Below are 17,959 nucleotides of genomic sequence, written 5' to 3'. Positions count from 1 at the left end.
GGATCTGCCTTCGGCTCAGGCCATGATCCCAGGGTCCTGGGATGGAGATCCACGTCAGGCTCCCTGCTCAGCGGGGAGTCTGCTTCTCCCTCTCCCTCTGCAGCTCCCCCTACTTGTGCTCCTCTGTCAAATAAATAAAATCTTTAAAAAACAACAAAAAAACCATCATCAGTTCATCAGTTTGTGGCAAATGTCAATTAAGAAGTTCTTAAAAAAAAAAAAAGAATTTCATTCCTATTAACTGGGTACAATTTTCTAGCATCCAAAAACTTTCTTTAGTAAAGGACTTTTATTCGTAGATGTAAGAACAACAAGAAATTTCCTTTTAAAATGGAGCAGCAGCAGTATGGTGTACTAGTGGTTAAAAGTCTAGACTCTGGGGGTGCCTGGCTGGCTCATTTGGAAGAGCAGAGTGCGCAACTCTTTATCTCAGGGTCGTGAGTTCAAGGCTACGGTGAGTGTAGAAATTATTTAAATAAATAAATATTAAAAAAAAAGTCTAGACTCTGGACTAGGTCTGAACCATGAATCAACTATATGATCTATACACTGCCTAACTTCTCTACACATTAATTTCATTATCTGTAAAATGAAGATAATATGTGCCCACTTCATAGAGATGTTTTGAGGATTAAATAGACAAAATACTTACCGATGATAGGCTTCTCGCCGATACTTTTTCAGGGCATGCTTATCCATGTTAGCAGGCATATCCGCTGCATTCTGTAACCGATCACTCCAGGAGGTTGTCATTTTATTTCAATTGTATGCTGAATTCTAGAAAAGAAAATCAGTAATGTAGTGGCTTAATGTTAGTATCTATTTACTGTTATGATTTTTTTTTAATTAGAAAAACTCTAGGGGCACCAGGTGGCTCAGTTGGTTAAGTGTCTGACTCTTAATTTCAGCTCAGGTCATGATCTCGGGGTCGTGAGATCGAGCCCTGTATCAGGCTCTGTGCTAAGCAAGGAGCCTAAGATTCTCTCTCTCCTCCCTCAGCACCTACCCTCTCACACTTGAACACTCTCTCAAAAAAAAAAAAATATTTATATATCTATAGATATATATATATATGCAAAAGATTTGAACTGATGTTTCATCAATAAAGATATACAGATGGCAAATAAGTACATGAAATGATGCTCAACATCATTTATCGTCAGAGAAATGCAAATTACCACCACAATAAGATTCTACTACATGGGGGCGCCTGGGTGGCTCAGTTGTTAAGCATCTGCCTTTGCTCAAGGTCATGATCCCAGGGTCCTGGGATTGAGCCCCACATCAGGCTCCCTGCTCAGTGGGGAGTCTGCTTCTCCCTCCGCCTGCAGCTCCCCCTACTTGTGCTCAAATAAATAAAATCTTTAAATATTAAAAAAATTATTCCACTACATGCTTGTTAGAATGTTTAAAATTTTAAGATTATTTTATTTTAATTTATTTATTTATTTGACAGAGAGAGACAGCGAGAGAGGGAACACAAGCAGGGGGAGTGGAGAGGGAGAAGCAGGCTTCCTGTCGAGCAGGGAGCCAGATACAGGGTTTGACCCCAGGACCCCGGGACCATGACCTGAGCCGAAGGCAGACGCTTAATGACTGAGCCACCCAGGCATCCCCTAGAATGTTTAAAATTTTAAAAAGACTGACCATGACAAACTTGGTGAAGAAATAGAGCAACTAGAACTTTAATACACCGCTGGTAAGACTATAAAAATGGTACAAGCACTTTGGAAGTCTATTTCTTTAAAAGTTAAACCCATATCTACTTTATGTCCCAACCCTTCTACTCCTAAGTAATTATCCAAGAGAAATGAAAGCATATATTCAAGTAAAGACTTATAAACAAATATTCATAGCAGCTTTGTTTGTAATAGCCATAAACTAAAAACAACCCAAATGTCTATGAACAGGTGAATGGGTAAATTGTAGTACATCCATACAATGGAACACTACTTTGCAATAAAGAGTAATGAACTACTGATAACATGAATAAATCTCAAAATTATGCTGAGTGAAAGCAGACAAACAAGACTGCATACTCTATGATCTTGTTTACATAAAATGCTAGAGAGGGCAAACTAATCTATAGTGACAGAAATAAGATCAGTGGTTGCCTAGGGGTAAGCAGTAAGGCAAAGAGGGACCCAGGGAAACTTTTGGCAGGGATATGTTCAGTATCTTAATTATGGTGACTGTTTCACGAGTGTATACATGTCAAAACTTATTGTACACTCTAAATTTGCGTAGTTTAGGGCGCCTGGGTGGCTCAGTTGGTTAAGCGACTGCCTTCGGCTCAGCTCATGATCCTGGAGTCCCAGGATTGAGTCCCGCATCGGGCTCCCTGCTCCACGGGGAGTCTGCTTCTCCCTCTGACCCTCCCCACTCTCATGTGCTCTCTCTCTTTCTCTCTCTAAAATAAAAATCTTTAAAATAAATAAATAAATTTGTGTAGTTTATCGTATGTATTTATTTAACAATTTTTTTTTAAGGATTCTATTTATTTATTTGAGACAGAGAGATACAGAGAGAACATGAGCACGGGGAGAGGCAGAGGGAGAGGGAGAAGCAGACTCCCCGCTGAGCCAGGAGCCAGATGCAGGACTCAATCTCAGGACAATGGGACTTGACTAGAGCCGATGGCAGATGCCCAGCCATCTGAGCCACCCAGGCACCCCTCTTGTATGTATTTATACCTCAGTGAAACTTTTTTAAAAATCAGGCTTTTTTTTTTTCTTTCCTTAAAAATTAGAGGTAGTAATTACACTAAGAAAGATTTCCCCCATGTATTTTAACTTTTTTATTACTTTCTTCAAATTATTTGTAGGAAAAATTCAAAGCAGTTTCTTAGGTCATTCGTGGACTAAACAAAATATATTTTATTTTAAAAATTCAAGTTATACACTCTCAGCAAAGGTAACATAAAACTTTAGGGGCGCCTAGGTGGCTCAGTCTGTTAAGCCTCTGCCTTCGGCTCAGGTCATGATCCCAGGGTCCTGGGATCTAGTCCCGTGTCGGGCTCCCTGCCTCTCTCTCTCTCTCTGTCTTTCATGAACAAATAAATAAAATTCTTTAAAAAAAAAAAAAAGAAAAATCTTTGTTTCAACATAAAATATACAGCCTGAAGAGTAACAAGTGAAATGAACTTTCAAGCATTTGAAATACTGTAGTTTCACGCTTTAAAAATATTTCATAGGCAAAACATATCCCGTTCCTTTCACCACTAATGTCACCCTCCCCGCCCAGAAAGGGAAACCAGTTGCCCCAACAGCTCCAGGCAACTGCTAAAAACAGGAAGCACAGAGTAACTGAAACTACAGGATAAACCTGGCTAGCAAAACCATTTTAAGTTTCAGGTCACATCACTAATTCACTTAGAAAGGAGCAGCACTTAAGGAGCACCTGGGTGGCTCAGTCAGCTAAGCATCTGCCTTCGGCTCAGGTCATGATCCCAGAGTCCTGGGATTAAGCCCCGCTTTGGGCTCCCTGCTCAGCAGGGAGTCTGCTTCTCCCCCCCATCTGCCCCTCCCCCCACTCATGCTCTCTCTCGCATGCTCTCTCTCAAATAAAACCTTAAAAAAAAAAATAAGGAGTAGCATTTAAACACATTATGTAGCACAAGTCTATCTGGCAAAGTGTTTTATACTGCATATTGAATCAAATATTCATTTCTCAATGGAATAAGTATGTCAATATAGGTAATAGGGTAATGATAACAGTACGTAAATATGAGCTCTGAGCGTTTTACTAAACTTCACTGGAGGGGTGCCTGGGTGGCTCAGTCAATGGGCATCTGCCTTCGGCTCAGGTCATGATCCCAGGGTCCTGGGATCGAACCCCGCATCGGGCTCCCGCGGGAGGAGGGCTTCTCCCTCTCCCACTCCCCCTGCTGGTGTTCCCTCTCTCACTGTGTCTCTCTCTCTGTCAAATACATAAATAAAATCTTTTAAAAAATAAAAATTAAAAAAATAAATTTCACTGGAATTTATTCTGTTTGAAATATAAAACCTGACATTGCTAAGTTTTATAATCAACCATTCTAACACTGCTCTGAAACTTGAATGATAAGGATAATCTTGAATGGTTTCTTCAAATTTTCTCACCAGTTTGAAATTTATTTTAATCTTCATAAATACAACTTTAGTTGCATATTACACATATTAAACTAGTTTACAGAAAAAGAAAAGTTAAAGCTACATCCTCCATTTGTAGGGCCTAGTACTGAACTACGTAAGCACATTGTGTTTGTGTATGTGTGTGCACACGTGTGTAAAGTAATAAAATTACTTTATTATAGCTGACTTTTTAAAAACATTTCCAGGCGCCTGGGTGGCTCAGTTACTTAAGTGTTTGCCTTTGGCTCAGGTCATGATTCCAGGGTCCTGGGATAGAGCCCTGGCATGGAGCTCCCTGCTCAGCAGGAGTCTGCTTTTTCCTCTCCCACTGCCCCTCCCCTCGCCTGAGAGCACTCTCTCGCTCTCTTTCAAATAATTAAAAAAAAAAAAAAAAACATTTCCTTTGTTGTGATACAAAGGATACTTACAAAATAATTCATATGACCTTGTTTCCGCTCTTATGTTCTAACAACTTGGTAACAGTTTTAAATGCACAATCTACATAATTAACACAGGTTATATATGAACTATAAGGTATGTTGAACCAGAAAAATACTGATAATACTGACTATACAATAAGCCTTACCAGTTAGTGCTGTGGACCATTTCTACCAAAAGGAAAATGCACATACGTACAGTCAACTTTACCAGCTGGTGCTGACAGTAAGGGAGAGGCTTCTTCCCTACTATAACCCTTGATAAGTCTACACTGTGGGCATCTGTTTGGGAAGTAGGCACATTCTACACATAGCCCTTGATAACCCTATTCCTTGACCAATGAGCAAGTAAACCCAAGAAAGTATAGTGGTCAGTTATTTTTAACAGTATGTGTGGCTTAGGGTCCCCTCTGTAACATGACCACAAACTAACTTACAAATACATTCCCTAGAAAACAAGTCAGATCCAGGTTTAAATTAGTTCATCTAACAATACTGCTGAAAATCTAAATCATAGTATCTGTAGTTAATAGCACAGGGGCCAAGGGCTGGCTGCCCCAAGATGGTCACTTTGGCATGAACATTATTTTGAGTTAAAAGCAGTTAAAACCCAGCAGATTGAGGAAAAGCTCTTTACCTCCCCCTCATCTGCCTGCTTGTACCAAGAAGAGAGCTATTAACAGAGATTCCCCTACCTAAGACACTTACCTACATAAGGCAATCTTTGTTTTCCATCCATTTCCTCTCACCTTCCTGCTAATTGTCTGTCTGCCCTTTGTATCCTCAGACCCCTACCCCTCTCCTCAGCTCACACAAGCATCATGTTGCCTGTCTCTGGAATTTCCATGTCTGTACAGATTCCCCCTATGTATACTATTAAATTTTATTTTCTCCTGTTAATCTGTCTCATGTCAATATGATTCTTAGTCCAGCTAGGACTTTGAAGGACAGAGAAAATTCTTGCTTCCCGACAACAGTGTCATCTCTAATTCAAAGAACAGCGCTTTGAAACAAACTATAGCTTTGAAAGTATTTCCGTAACTTTTGTTCCTTTTTTTTTTTTTTAAAGATTTTATTTATTTATTTGACAGAGAGAGACACAACGAGAGAGGGAACACAAGCAGGGGGAGTGGGAGAGGGAGAAGCAGGCTTCCCGCGGAGCAGGGAGCCTGACATGCGACTCGATCCCAGGATCCTAGGATCACGACCCGAGCCGAAGGCAGACGCTTAACGACTGAGCCACCCAGGCGCCCCTGTAACTTTTGTTCTAATCAAAAAAGTAATACATGGAAGAAAATAATCACATAAAGTATTTTAAGATGTAGGAGTCAATTTTTCCCCAAAGGGAGACTCCTTAAAACTGTTGTATGTAAACTGTGTTAAATGTTTCATTACCCTCTTGTCTTTTGAATAGTTCATGACAGTTTTTTGTTCATTTTTCATCCCTTTAGTTTCATTCACAGTTCTATCATTTGCCCTGAGTTGGACTATATACATTCCTGTAAAAGGCCAACATTCATACTTTCCAAACCAAGTGATACAGACAGCTAACAAATTCCAACTAATAAACTCACACTTACCTATCCACACATATTATTTGCTATCCTCTTACCCTGCTTTATTTTTCTTTTTTTTGCACATTAACACTTCCAGACATGATATATTTTGACAGTTAGAGTCAGACCCTTTCTCTAAAACATAAGCTTCATAAGGGTGAGACTTTATTTTGTTTGCTGCCGTAACCCCAGTCCCTTTAACAATAGACTTGATACAGACAGGCACAAACAAATGGAACTCCTAAACCTCTACACTTGGAGGTCTTTGCTTTTTAGAAGCTAATTCTTGTGTAAGCCTGAAAATGCAAGAATATTGCACAAATTCCTTTTAATGCTCTAAATGAGTCTTTGTGAAATCTTACTTTTGGTTCAGAAACACAAGATTCTTGGCTTGATTAACGTAATATTTTGCTAACATTTCGACATCAGGTCTTGGAACAAAAGGTTTCTTGTTCTCTGATGGAAAATAACAAAACTGAGAAACAATCTTGTCAAGTGAGAAATGCAGTACCTGTTGCCTTGACAATTTGTTTTTCTTCAAGCAATAACATGCTCCAATCTCTAGTCTGAAACTAACTGGAAAATATAAATTTCATACGTTCCTAAAGTTCCTAAACATACACAAAAGAGACCTGAATTCTGTTATGTTCTCAACATTCTACTGCTGCTACTCCTAGAATTGTTCCCTCAGCCCTATCACACAGAATGCTATGTATTTGTTCTACATCAGCATATGAAGGTTGCTTCTAACTGAATGTTTTGAGTAACACAAGACCTTCAACAATAACATGGTCATTGACACAAAGAACAAGTATGTAAAGAAAACATTTTAAATGAATGGGCTTGAGGATATGTAGTATGCCATCTATTTCTTTAAAATATTGCTATAATTAACTATGGTCTTTCAAAAACATAAAGGTAACAAAGCCTAACAGTTTTTACAATCAGCCAATATAAAATACTTTGCACCTTCAGGAATGATTCTTGAATATTCTTTCAAAAATGAGGTAAAAAAAAATCTGATTTCAAAATGAACTAATTCTTTTACTGATGAGTTCCTGGCTCACCATTCAACTTTGTTTTACCTATTATCTTTCCTCTCACAAAATAAAAAAAAAATAATAATAATAAAAACAGAAAGTCAGAAATAATCACAGTATTTCCACTTTTTGGTTTATAAATTCACGTTTATGGATTAGTCTGCTTATTTGATAAAAATTCAGAGATGTGTATGTTCAATGCCTTAATAACGCTAATTTAACAGTTAACATTTACTAAGTGTTCACCTTTTTCATATATTATTTTAAGCACTATACGGATTTTATCCAACTTCTCACGACCATGTGAGTTAGGTGCTACTATCCTTATCATACAAAGAAGAAAACAGCATATTGAAGTTAAATAATTTGACCAAGGTCATAGAATTATACTTGTGATGAAGAGCGTAGATTCTAGAGCCACACTGCCTGGGTTCAAAACCTGGCTCCAACACTAATTAGCTCTATGACTGAGCAAATTACACACTAACTTCAGTTTCTTCACTCCAAAATGGTCAGAGTTGGAAAAAGGATTCAGTACATTGATAAGTGCAAGGTGCTAAGAACAATGGCTGATACACAGTACTTAATAAATTATTATTTATAATGCTAGAGCCTACGATGTTTAACACTTGCAGCCTCTGCACAATGTAGAACAGTAGCCCACCCCCACCCCCGCCCAATCCGTGGTTTCCCTTCCCATGGTTTCAGTTACCCATGGTCAACTGCAGTCCCCAGAAGCAGATGATCCTCCTTCTGCCATACAGTCAGAAGGTCAAAAGTCACAATGCCTATGTCATTCACTTCACTTCATCTCATCACGTAGACATTTTTATCATCTCATGTCATCACAAGAAGGGTGAGGACAGTACAAGATAATTTCAAAGAGACTACATTCGTATAATTTTTATTACAGTTTTGTTCCACAAAACAACTAGCCTGGGCTCTTCAAATATATAGTATTATAAAACCAAACAAAAAGCTGGACCTGCTGCGGATCAAAAGTAATTACAGGGACATGGCAACTAAATGCAATTCATGATCTTTGACTAAATCCAGGGCCAAGGGTTAGATTGGAAAATAACTATAAAGTTCATCCCGGGGGGGTGTGGGGGAGCTGGGTGGCTCAGTCAGTTAAGCGTCTGACTTGTGATCTCAGGGTGGTCAGTTCAAGCCCTGCACTGAGCTCCTCCTCTAGCCTACCTAAAAAAAAAAAAAAAAAAAAGGTCATTATTGGGGGCAAATGTGAAACTTTTAATATGCACCAGATATTAGATAACAATGTTACCTCCATGTTAAACATGTAGTTTTGTAGGACATCTTTGTTTTTAGGATATTCAAGTAGATCTTTTGAGGAATGAAGTGTCATGATGTCTGCAACTTTTAAATGGTGCAGGAAAAAAATGTATAAATGAAAGATAAATGTAGCAATGTTAACTGGTGAATCCAGATGAAAGGCAAATTCATTGAACTATTATTGCACTTTTTTGTACTGAAATTTTGCAAATAGTTGAAATAAAAATGTAAAACTTCTGCACAATGAGAGACTAAACACTGAGAAGATATTTGCTACACCATAAATGAGAGGATTAGTAAATAAAGAGAGCTATGTACTAATAATGGAAAAGCAAACAAGCCAACAAAAGTCTATAAACAGCAATTTACAGAAAAGGAAATCTAATAATAAACAAAGAAGCTCAACCTCACTTATGATCAGGGAAAACCAAATTAAAATGAAATTTGATTTTGTTTTAAAATTTAGAAGTCTAGACAATATTAGTGTTTGTAAGGATATTGCAAAATAGGAACATTCACCAACCTGCTGTTGATTAATTAGTATTTTGGAAAATAATTTGGCATTATCTAATAGAGGTGGAAGATCTTCATACTCTACAATCTAAGATTTTCCTAAACTAAGAATTCTCTCACACATGTAAACAACATGACAATCCAAGAATGTTTGTTTCATTAGCAAAAAAATCAGAAACAGCGAAAAATCCATAAGCAAACTGGTTTATTCATATAATGCAATACTAGAGCAATTAAAATGAATGAATTAAAGACTTATCTATCAACATGGACACATACTATAAACAATGTTGGGGTGCCTAGGTGGCTCAGTCAGTTAAACACCTGACTCTATTTCGGCTCAGGTCATGATCTCAGGGTCCTGGGATTGAGCCTTGAGTTGGGCTTCGCACTCAGCAGGGAATGTGCTTGAGGATTCTCTCGCCCTCTGCCCCTCCCCCCCCACACACTCACACTCTCTCAAATAAATAAATCTTTAAAAAAAACTGTAGGGGTGCCTGGGTGGCTCAGTCAGTTAAGCACCTGCCTTCGGCTCAGGTCATGATCTCAGGGTCCTAGGATTAAGCCCTGTGTTGGGCTCCTCAGGAGTCTGGTCCTCCTCCCCCATGCTCTCTCTTGCTCGCTCGCTCTCTAATAAACAAAATCTTTTAAAAAATGTTCAACAACAAAAAAAATATTGCAAAATCATATGTATAATGTACTAATAAGAGTGTATGTACTAGGGGCACCTGGGTGGCTCAGTCGGTTAAGTGTCTGACCCTTGATCTCGGCTCAAGTCTTGATCTCAGGGTTGTGAGTTCAAGCCCCACGTTGGGCTCCAAGCTGGGTGTGGAGCCTACTTTATAAACACACACACACACACACACACACACACACACACACACACACAAAAGGTAGGAACAAATAGTTCAACACTCTCCAAGTCAATTTAATCCTTCTGATTCTGTATTCCACCTAAAAAGAGGGCAGTTTTGCTGCTCCGCTGGCAATTTTGCTGTTTTTATTGGTTTCTATTGTCTCGTTGCTAAACTTGTTTTCCATTTAAGAAAGAACCAGAGATGCCTGGATGGCTCTGTGAGTTAAGCGTCTGCCTTTGGCTCAGGTCATGATCCCAGGGTCCCAGGATCGAGGCCCACATCAGGCTCCCTGTTCAGCGGGGAGTCTGCTTCTCCCTCTGCCCCTCCCCCCTGCTTTTGCGTGCATGCACACAGTCTCTCTAATAAATAAATAGAACCTTGAAAAAAAAATGAACAAACAGCCACTGCAAACTCTGGTAACCAATCATAGAACACAATCAAATTTCAAATAAAAAGTCATAGAAGATTTACTGTGTCAAATCACAAGAAATTTAGTAATCCATAACAATTTGCAATCAACTTCCTTAAAGAACTTTTGGGGGCATCTGGGTGGCTCAGTCCATTGGGCGTCTGACTCCTGGTTTCAGGTCATGATGTCAGGGTCATGAGATGGAGCCGTGCGTTGGGCTACCCACTTAGCAGGGAGTCTGCTCAAGATTTTCTCTCACCCTCTCCCTCTGCCCCTCCCCCCACTCACACATTTTTCTCTCTAAAATAAATAAATCTTTAAAGCAAAGAACTTTTTTAGGTCTGAACCTAAAAAACAAAACAAACACCAACCATTCATTAAAAAAAGTTATCTGGGGCACCTGGGTGGCTCAGTGGGTTAAGCATCTGCCTTCAACTCAGATGATGATCTTGGGGTCCTCGGATAGAGCCCTATGTCAGGCTCCCTGCTCAGTGAGGAGCGTGCTTTTCCCTCTCCCCAACTCTCGTTCGTGCTCTCTCTTGCTATCTCTCTCAAATAAATAAAACCTTTAAAAAAAAGATTATCTTATTTCATTAATTGTGCTCCATCTTCAAATCCACATAGCCTATCTTGTAAACAGCTTACCAGAAATTCTCTCTAGCTTTATCTCAAACTATTACTCTACCACATACTTTTAGTGAGAGCAACCTATTCATTAAACCCTCAATATATATACTTTTTCATCTTACTCTCGTGTCACCATCTCTTATGTTTTTCGATCCCACCAACATGCAGTAATGTCCCCACTTTGAGCAAAAAACAGTAAGAGTTAACATTTATAGAGAATTTAATATATGCCAATATTGCTTCAACGGAATTATCCCATTTAATCCACACAACCCTGTGAAATTTGTTCTATTTTCCCCTTTTTTGTGGTGAGAGAAACCAAGTGAGGCCCTCCACGTTCTCCAAGGTTGCATGAATGGTAAGTTGCAAGTTAGGTCTCAAACCCAGACTCCAAAAACCACACCCTCAAACATATGTGATGCTATCTCCTGGCTCAAAGTATTGACTGCCTTTATTGCTCAAATGTCACTGAACATATGCCCTGTGATATTTAACATTTTGTGTTTAGAGATGTTGTTTAAGTGGCGCAAAATACTATTTCCTTCAACAAAAATTTACTGAGAGCCTGTATGCCAGGCATTGTTGACTAGTGGGTCTTAAAGCATGTTACAAAGCCTCTACAAATAAAAAGTAGATGAATTCTTCAGATACATGGACATCCCAGAAAATGGGTAAATGAAAATTTAAAATATGTACATAGCAATTGAAACTACATAAAAACTGGGGCGCCTGAGTGGCTCAGTCGTTAAGCGTCTGCCTTCGGCTCAGGTCACGATCCCAGGGTCCCGGGATCAAGCCCCGCATCGAGTCCTGCATCGAGTCCTGCATCGAGTCCTGCATCGAGCCCCGCATTGGGCTCCCTGCTCCGTGGGAAGCCTGCTTCTCCCTCTCCCACTTCCCCTGCTTGTGTTCCCTCTCTGTGTCTCTCTCTGTCAAACAAAATCTTAAAAAAAAAGAAAAAAGAAAAAAACTACATAAAAACTATGTTTAAATAGGAACTGGAAAAGAACATACTCATAAACAGTATGATAAAGTTGGGGTTTGTTTCTTCTTTTGCTATTTCATTGAATTAAGCTTTTTGTTAAGAGAGCTAAGCAATGAAAAGATGTATTAAAAAAAAAAGTCTTAAGTGCTTTCTTTCTCCCATAAAACAGCAAAAACAGCCTAGAGACAGATAAATGAACATCCCTCCTCTTAACATTCCACTGTAATTTGGCTTTCTTCAGGAAGATACACCTGGTGTCAGCAGTAAGGCTTGCAGATACCATTAGTAAATATCTCTCTATATAAATCTTCCTACAACTATAAACTTTTGGAAACTTGTAGCTAATTGTAAATTTTCATAGAATGGAACCTAATCTTAGAACTGAAAGAAACCCCGGCGCCTGGGTGGCTTAGTCCCTTAAACGTCTGCCTTCGGCTCAGATCACGATTCCAGAGTCCTGGGATCGAGCCCTCCCTCCAGAGCCCTCCCTCCATCGGGCTTCTTGCTCAGCGGGGAGCCTACTTCTCGCTCCGCCTGCTGCTCCCCCTGCTTGTGTGCTGACAAATAAATAGAATCTTCAAAAAAAAAAAAAAAAACTGAAAGAAACCTTGCAGAACATCTCCTTCAACCCTCTCATTTTACACTAATTACTAAATTCTAAAATCTAAATTCTAGGTTAATGAGAGTAAATGCAGCAACAACCTATATAAGAGCTGAAATTGTAGTGGCATATATTGCAAAAGAAATGCATTTCAGAAATAAAGTCTGTGTGCGCTAGCATCAGCCCATCATGTAGAGTTCGTTAATTACTAACTAGCTCCGTCTTACTGAACTTAACTTCTACAGGCCTGAACGTCTTCATCTGGATAAATTCTAACCACTGTTTAAAAGTGTCCCAGTAGGGGCTCCTAAATGGCTCAGTGGTAGAGCATGCGACTCTTGATCTCAGGGTTGTGAGTTGGAGCCCCACGTTGGGCGTGAAGCCTACTAAAATAAAATTAAGAAAAAAAAGTGTCGTGGTAAATATCTAAAAAGACCTCAATCACATTAAGCTTCCATGGTAAATGGTACTGTTTCAACATTCTTCCTTTCAGGTTACAGTTAGAATTTGCATCCGCTGTCTTAAGAGGCAAAGTGTGCAGACACTACAAAACAAGTAGTTCAATCAAGAACCTGTCTGCAACCGGACACGCAGGGGCGCATGCACGCACACAACCCTATAAAGGTGACTAGTCACTGCAGAGCACTGTACTTTACAATACATCCCTCAAACATAATGGCCCTAAAGCCTACAGCAGGGGAAAACATAAATGACACCAAGCTCTACCTACTGCTTTTAAAAGGTGAGGACTACTGACGTCAAAACCTCCAAACATTATGCTTACAACTAATGGTTCAGGCCTCAGATCTGCATCTACCCCTCGGCTTTCACCAGCTTCAGGGGTCCCCAGAAAATAAAGGAAGGGGCCGCCACCAGACAGCTGACGCCTGACTTGGGAGCCGTTTGGAAATAACGAACACAGTTTTTGTGGCGGCTTGCGATTCGATGTGAGCTTTCCAGGAAGTGTTGCAAACGACGTAACTGGCATGTGGGCTATCAAGCTGGCAATTTCCTGCGACTCTGGCGAAAACGCTGTCAACCTCGCCTCCTACTACTGCGGTCCGCTAGTTCCTTGGGGGCCACCCGGAACGCGGAGGGGGTGAGGCCCTTGAAGAGGGGCGGAAAGGCTGGCCTCCGGTGCCGACGGGAGGAAGCCGGCGTCGGCCGGAAAAAATAAGCAGACCTGAGTAGAGAAGGGTCCGCCTGAGGCGGGATGGGGGCTGCCACCGGCGTGAGAAAAGCGGGGGGTGGGTGGGGTATAAGACATGGCGAGGTTGGCTCTGAGGAGACGACGGGCCGCGCTCCGAGGGTCAGGCGGGTCCCCGCAAGCCGACGGCAGGGAAACAATGGCGCGAGCGTGACGTGGGGCTGGGGGCGTCGCCGCGGCGCGGAGGTAGGGGCCGCTCTGAGGCGGGGGCCGGCGGGGCCCAGCTGGGGATGCGGGGGTGCGCCGTGTGGGTCCGCGGGCGCCTAATCCGTGGGCGCCGACTCCGCGGGCGCGCAGGCGGGTGCTGGGATGGAGGAGGGGGGCCGGAGGGGCGCAGCGGCCCTAGTGGGGCCGGGGCAGGGGCTGGCGGCGAACCCCGGTCCCAAGTCGTGCGCTCCGCCGCGCACCCTCCCTCGCTTGCTTGCTTGCTCTCTCCCTCGCCCGCTCCCTCCCCACCCTCCCCACCCTCCCGCGACTCCCGCGACTCCCGCCGCACTCACCAGCCGGCCGCACGGCAGCAATCCCAGCGCGCAACTGCCGCAGCCGCCTCGGCGCGCTCCTTCCCCGCCCCCGCCGCCCCGGCACCGCCCCCGGCTCGCGCCCGGCCAGGGACCAGCGTGCTGTTCTTTCTCCAGCTCCGCCGCAGAACCTGGCCGCGGCGACGCTCCCTAGCAGCACAGCCTGAGAGGAGCCCCGATGCGGTCGTGCGCCTCGTGCCCTAGCGCGGATTCTCGGGATCCACAAACAACAGCAGTTGTAGACGAGCTGTAAGGCTCTATAAGGCACGTTGACAACCCTTACATGGCTTTTAGGTCTCCATCCCTTGGCCTTGTGCCTGGCCCCTCAGCAAGGCCCCGGACCACCTTGCCTTGGTCTAAAAACCGATGCTTTTCCTTAGGGGATGGGGCATCCTTTTTCCCAGTCACCGAATCTTCTGGTCAAACAGACCCCAGAGCCCTTCTGGTCCAGACCCCCATACCACGCTTGAATCCCACTGATGGTTAAAAGCACCAGCTTTGGAGTTTGTCAGAACGGGTTGGAATTGCAGTTCCACCACTTAAAAATTGTGTGACCTTGGGCAAGTTACCTGACCTCACTGTACCAAGTTCCCTCATCTATAATACAGGGAACAGATAACAATAGTACCTACCTCATTGGGTATCACAGAATGAAATAACTGAGGGAAGGTTCTCAGCACAGTCCTGGCACAGGGCACTCAATAAATGTTAGTTATAGCGACCCCCTACCACCAACAAGCCGAAAGAGTCCTCAGTGACAGAAAGCCCACCATTTCCAGAGCAAGGCATTCCTTGCTCTCAGCAGCTCTACACTGGTTAGAAAGTGTTTCTGAAACACCCCCTCTCTGGCCCAAGTCCTATCCCTTGGGAGCCTCAGAGAACAAACAGGTCTAATTTCTCTTTGTCCTTCTACTTAAAGATATTTGAAGATTTCTGCCCCAGGTCTTCTGTTACTGGAGACCAGTGTCTCCCATTACTGGGGAAGGGAAGGTCTTTGTCCTCATTCTCCTCATGCACCTAGTAGGTTTGAATGTGGCTCCTTTAGAGTATATCACCCAAAACAGAAACAAATGTTTGTAGTACCATCACAACAAAGCAGTTACCCTAACTTCCTCCTTGTAGGACTTCCATTCAGGCAATAAAGTTCATGGCATCCACACTATTGACTCATTGAGCTTGCCATCAACAAAGCCTCCAAGACTTAATTTAAGTGCTCTACTGGAGCATTTCTACCTCTCGTGATTTTTGAGCCAACTTCAGTTCAGGTCAGCCAAAGACAGGCCTTGGACCTCTCACCTACTAGCTTGTTCAGGATATGTGAGGAAAAGGAATAGGAACTGGAATTTCATCTAATACTACCTTTCAACCAAGTACTTTTGGAAATAGTTCAGGTTTGTGTCTAAAGACCAGGCCACTGAACAAATAATATATATGTATATAATCTCAATTGAGCAAAAAAAATGCATGCACATATGAAAGACTAAAAGGAAATATGTAATTGAATATGTTAGTAGTGTTTTTTTCTCAGTGATAAGATTCAGGGCAGTTTCTTTTCTTCTTTATACTTTTCCATAAATTTCCCAGATTTTCTACATTGTTTATACTACTATAATCAAGAACTTTGTTTCCAAAAAAATCAGAAAAAATAATTTTAAAAATCAGGGACCTGTAATAATTTTACAAGTTGGGGAACAAGGGGCGCCTGGGCGGTTCAGTAGATTAGGCAGCTGCCTTTGGCTGGGGTCATGATCTCAGGGTCCCAGAATCAAGCTCCACGTTGGGCTCCCTGCTCTCCAGGGAGTCTGCTTCTCTCTTGCCCTCTGACCCTCCTCCCTGCTTGTGCCCTCTCTCTCTCTGTTGAAAATAAACAAATAAAACCTTTTTAAAAAATTGGGAAACAAACTTAAGAAATAACGGACTAAGAGAAAACATTTGTAATACATAAAATAAAGATTTGTATCTGGAACATACAAAAGACTCTTAACAAATCAATAAGAAAAAAATCTACTAGAAAAATGGGCAAATAATATAAATTGGCAGTTCCCAGAAAAGGAAATACAAATTGCTAATAAGCACACACACACAAAAAATGCAATCTCAGTAGTAACCAGGGAAATGGAAATTAAAACTGAGATTGGCAACAATTTTCAATCATCATAATATCAAAAAAATATAAATTGGCACATCCACTTTAGAGGGCAATAGGACAATATTTATCAAATCCATGTCTCAGCAATGCCACGTCTAGTTATCTACCATACTCCATGTACATATGGAGGTGTGTACAAGGATAATTACTATGATACTGTTCATAAACTTTGGAATCAGCCTAAGTGCCCACAAATAGGGGAATGGGTAAATAAAATGCACAATACTCATAATGCAATTCTGTAGAGAATTTAAAAGAAGTGACCTTGATCTATATGTTAATATAGATCTATCTCAACATCATATAGTTGAGGGGCGCCTGGGTAGCTCAGTTGGTTAGGCGTCTGACTCTTGATTTCGACTCAGGGTCCTAAGATTGAGCCCTGCCTCAGGCTCCATGCTGGGTGTGGAGCCCGCTTAAGATTCTCTCTCTCTCTCTCCCCTGCTCCCTCTGCCCCTCCTCCCTCACTTGCTCCCTCTCTAAAAAAAATAAATAAATAATATAGTTGAATGTAAAAAGCAAGTTGCAGTATAATATGTAAATTATATATATGATATTTTTTTAAAAATCTTCCTCAAAATGCTTAACTTCGGTCTAACCATGAAAAATCATCAGACAAACCCCAATTAAGGGATATTCTACAAAATACCTGACCTGGACTCTTCAAAAGTGTTACGGTCGGGGTGCCTGGCTGGCTCAGTTGGGAGAGCAGGTGACTTTCGATCTTGGGGTCATGAGTTTGAGTTCCGTGTTGGGTGTAGAGATTACTTAAAAATAAATAAATAAATAAACTATTAAAAAAAAAAGAACTGGAAGGCTTTAAAAAAAAAAAGTGTTAAGGTCATGAAAGCCAAGGAAAGACCGAGAACAGCGACAGACTGGAGGAGACTAAAGAGACTAGAAAACTAAATGTAATGGAGGATCCTGGATGGGATCCTGGAACAGTAAAAGCACATTCGTGGAAAAACGTTTAAAGTTCTAACAAAGTTTATAGTTTAATTAACAGTACATTATACCAGTGTTAATTTCTTAGTCTTGATCATTGAACCAGAGTTATGAAACCCGTTAATATTAGGAGAGGCTGAGTGAGGGTATACTGGAACTTTCCGTTACTATCTTTGCAACTCTTCTGTATATATAAAATTATTTTCAAAATAAAATGTTAAAACACAGACATAAATACCATTATTTCTTATCGACACTGCTATAGACAAATTCTAAATTCATAAGTTGAAACCTAATGCCCAGCGTGGTGGTATGGAGGTAGGGCCTTTAAAAGGTAATTAGGTCATGAGGGTAGAGCCCTCATAAATGGAATGAGTGCCCTTATAAAAGAGACCCCAGAAAAGTTCCTACCCTTTCCACCTCTAAGGATGCACAGCAAGAAGACAGCTGTCTCTGAACCAGGAAACAGGCCTTCACCAAATCTGCTGGTGCCTTGTCCTTGGACTTCCCAGCCTCTGGAACTGTGAGAAATTTCCTATAGGCTACCACGTCTCTGGTATACTGTTATAGCTGCCAAAACTAAGATAATCTCACATTAAGTTTATAGAAGATTTTTAAAACATTATAAGGCTACATGCCAAACTCTTATCAGAAGTTATCAAAAAAAAAAAAAAAAGCCATCTCTGAAGATGGGGTAAAGGGCCAAGATT

The 17,959-nt window shown here is 41.4% G+C and overlaps 1 protein-coding gene across 2 annotated transcripts in view; it reads right to left on the bottom strand.

Moving 5' to 3' along the window:
* NT5C2 (5'-nucleotidase, cytosolic II) overlaps window positions 1-14,215 on the bottom strand; it is a 90,670-nt gene extending 76,455 nt beyond the window's left edge. For both annotated transcript variants that reach the window (XM_028098540.2, XM_028098541.2), the window contains exons 1-2: window positions 14,138-14,215; window positions 653-777 (exon numbers count right to left, since the gene is read on the bottom strand). In XM_028098540.2, the coding sequence (XP_027954341.1) occupies window positions 653-753 (101 nt within the window). In that variant the 5' untranslated portion in view covers window positions 754-777; window positions 14,138-14,215. The remainder of the gene's footprint in view (window positions 1-652; window positions 778-14,137) is intronic.
* Window positions 14,216-17,959: the final 3,744 nt, after the last annotated feature.

The sequence above is a fragment of the Eumetopias jubatus genome, unplaced genomic scaffold (assembly GCF_037043125.1).
Source record: "Eumetopias jubatus isolate StellerSeaLion01/CBP00866 unplaced genomic scaffold, mEumJub1_p1.0 scaffold_17, whole genome shotgun sequence".
Taxonomy (NCBI): Eukaryota; Metazoa; Chordata; class Mammalia; order Carnivora; family Otariidae; genus Eumetopias; species Eumetopias jubatus.
This window is presented reverse-complemented; position numbering and strand designations above follow the sequence as displayed.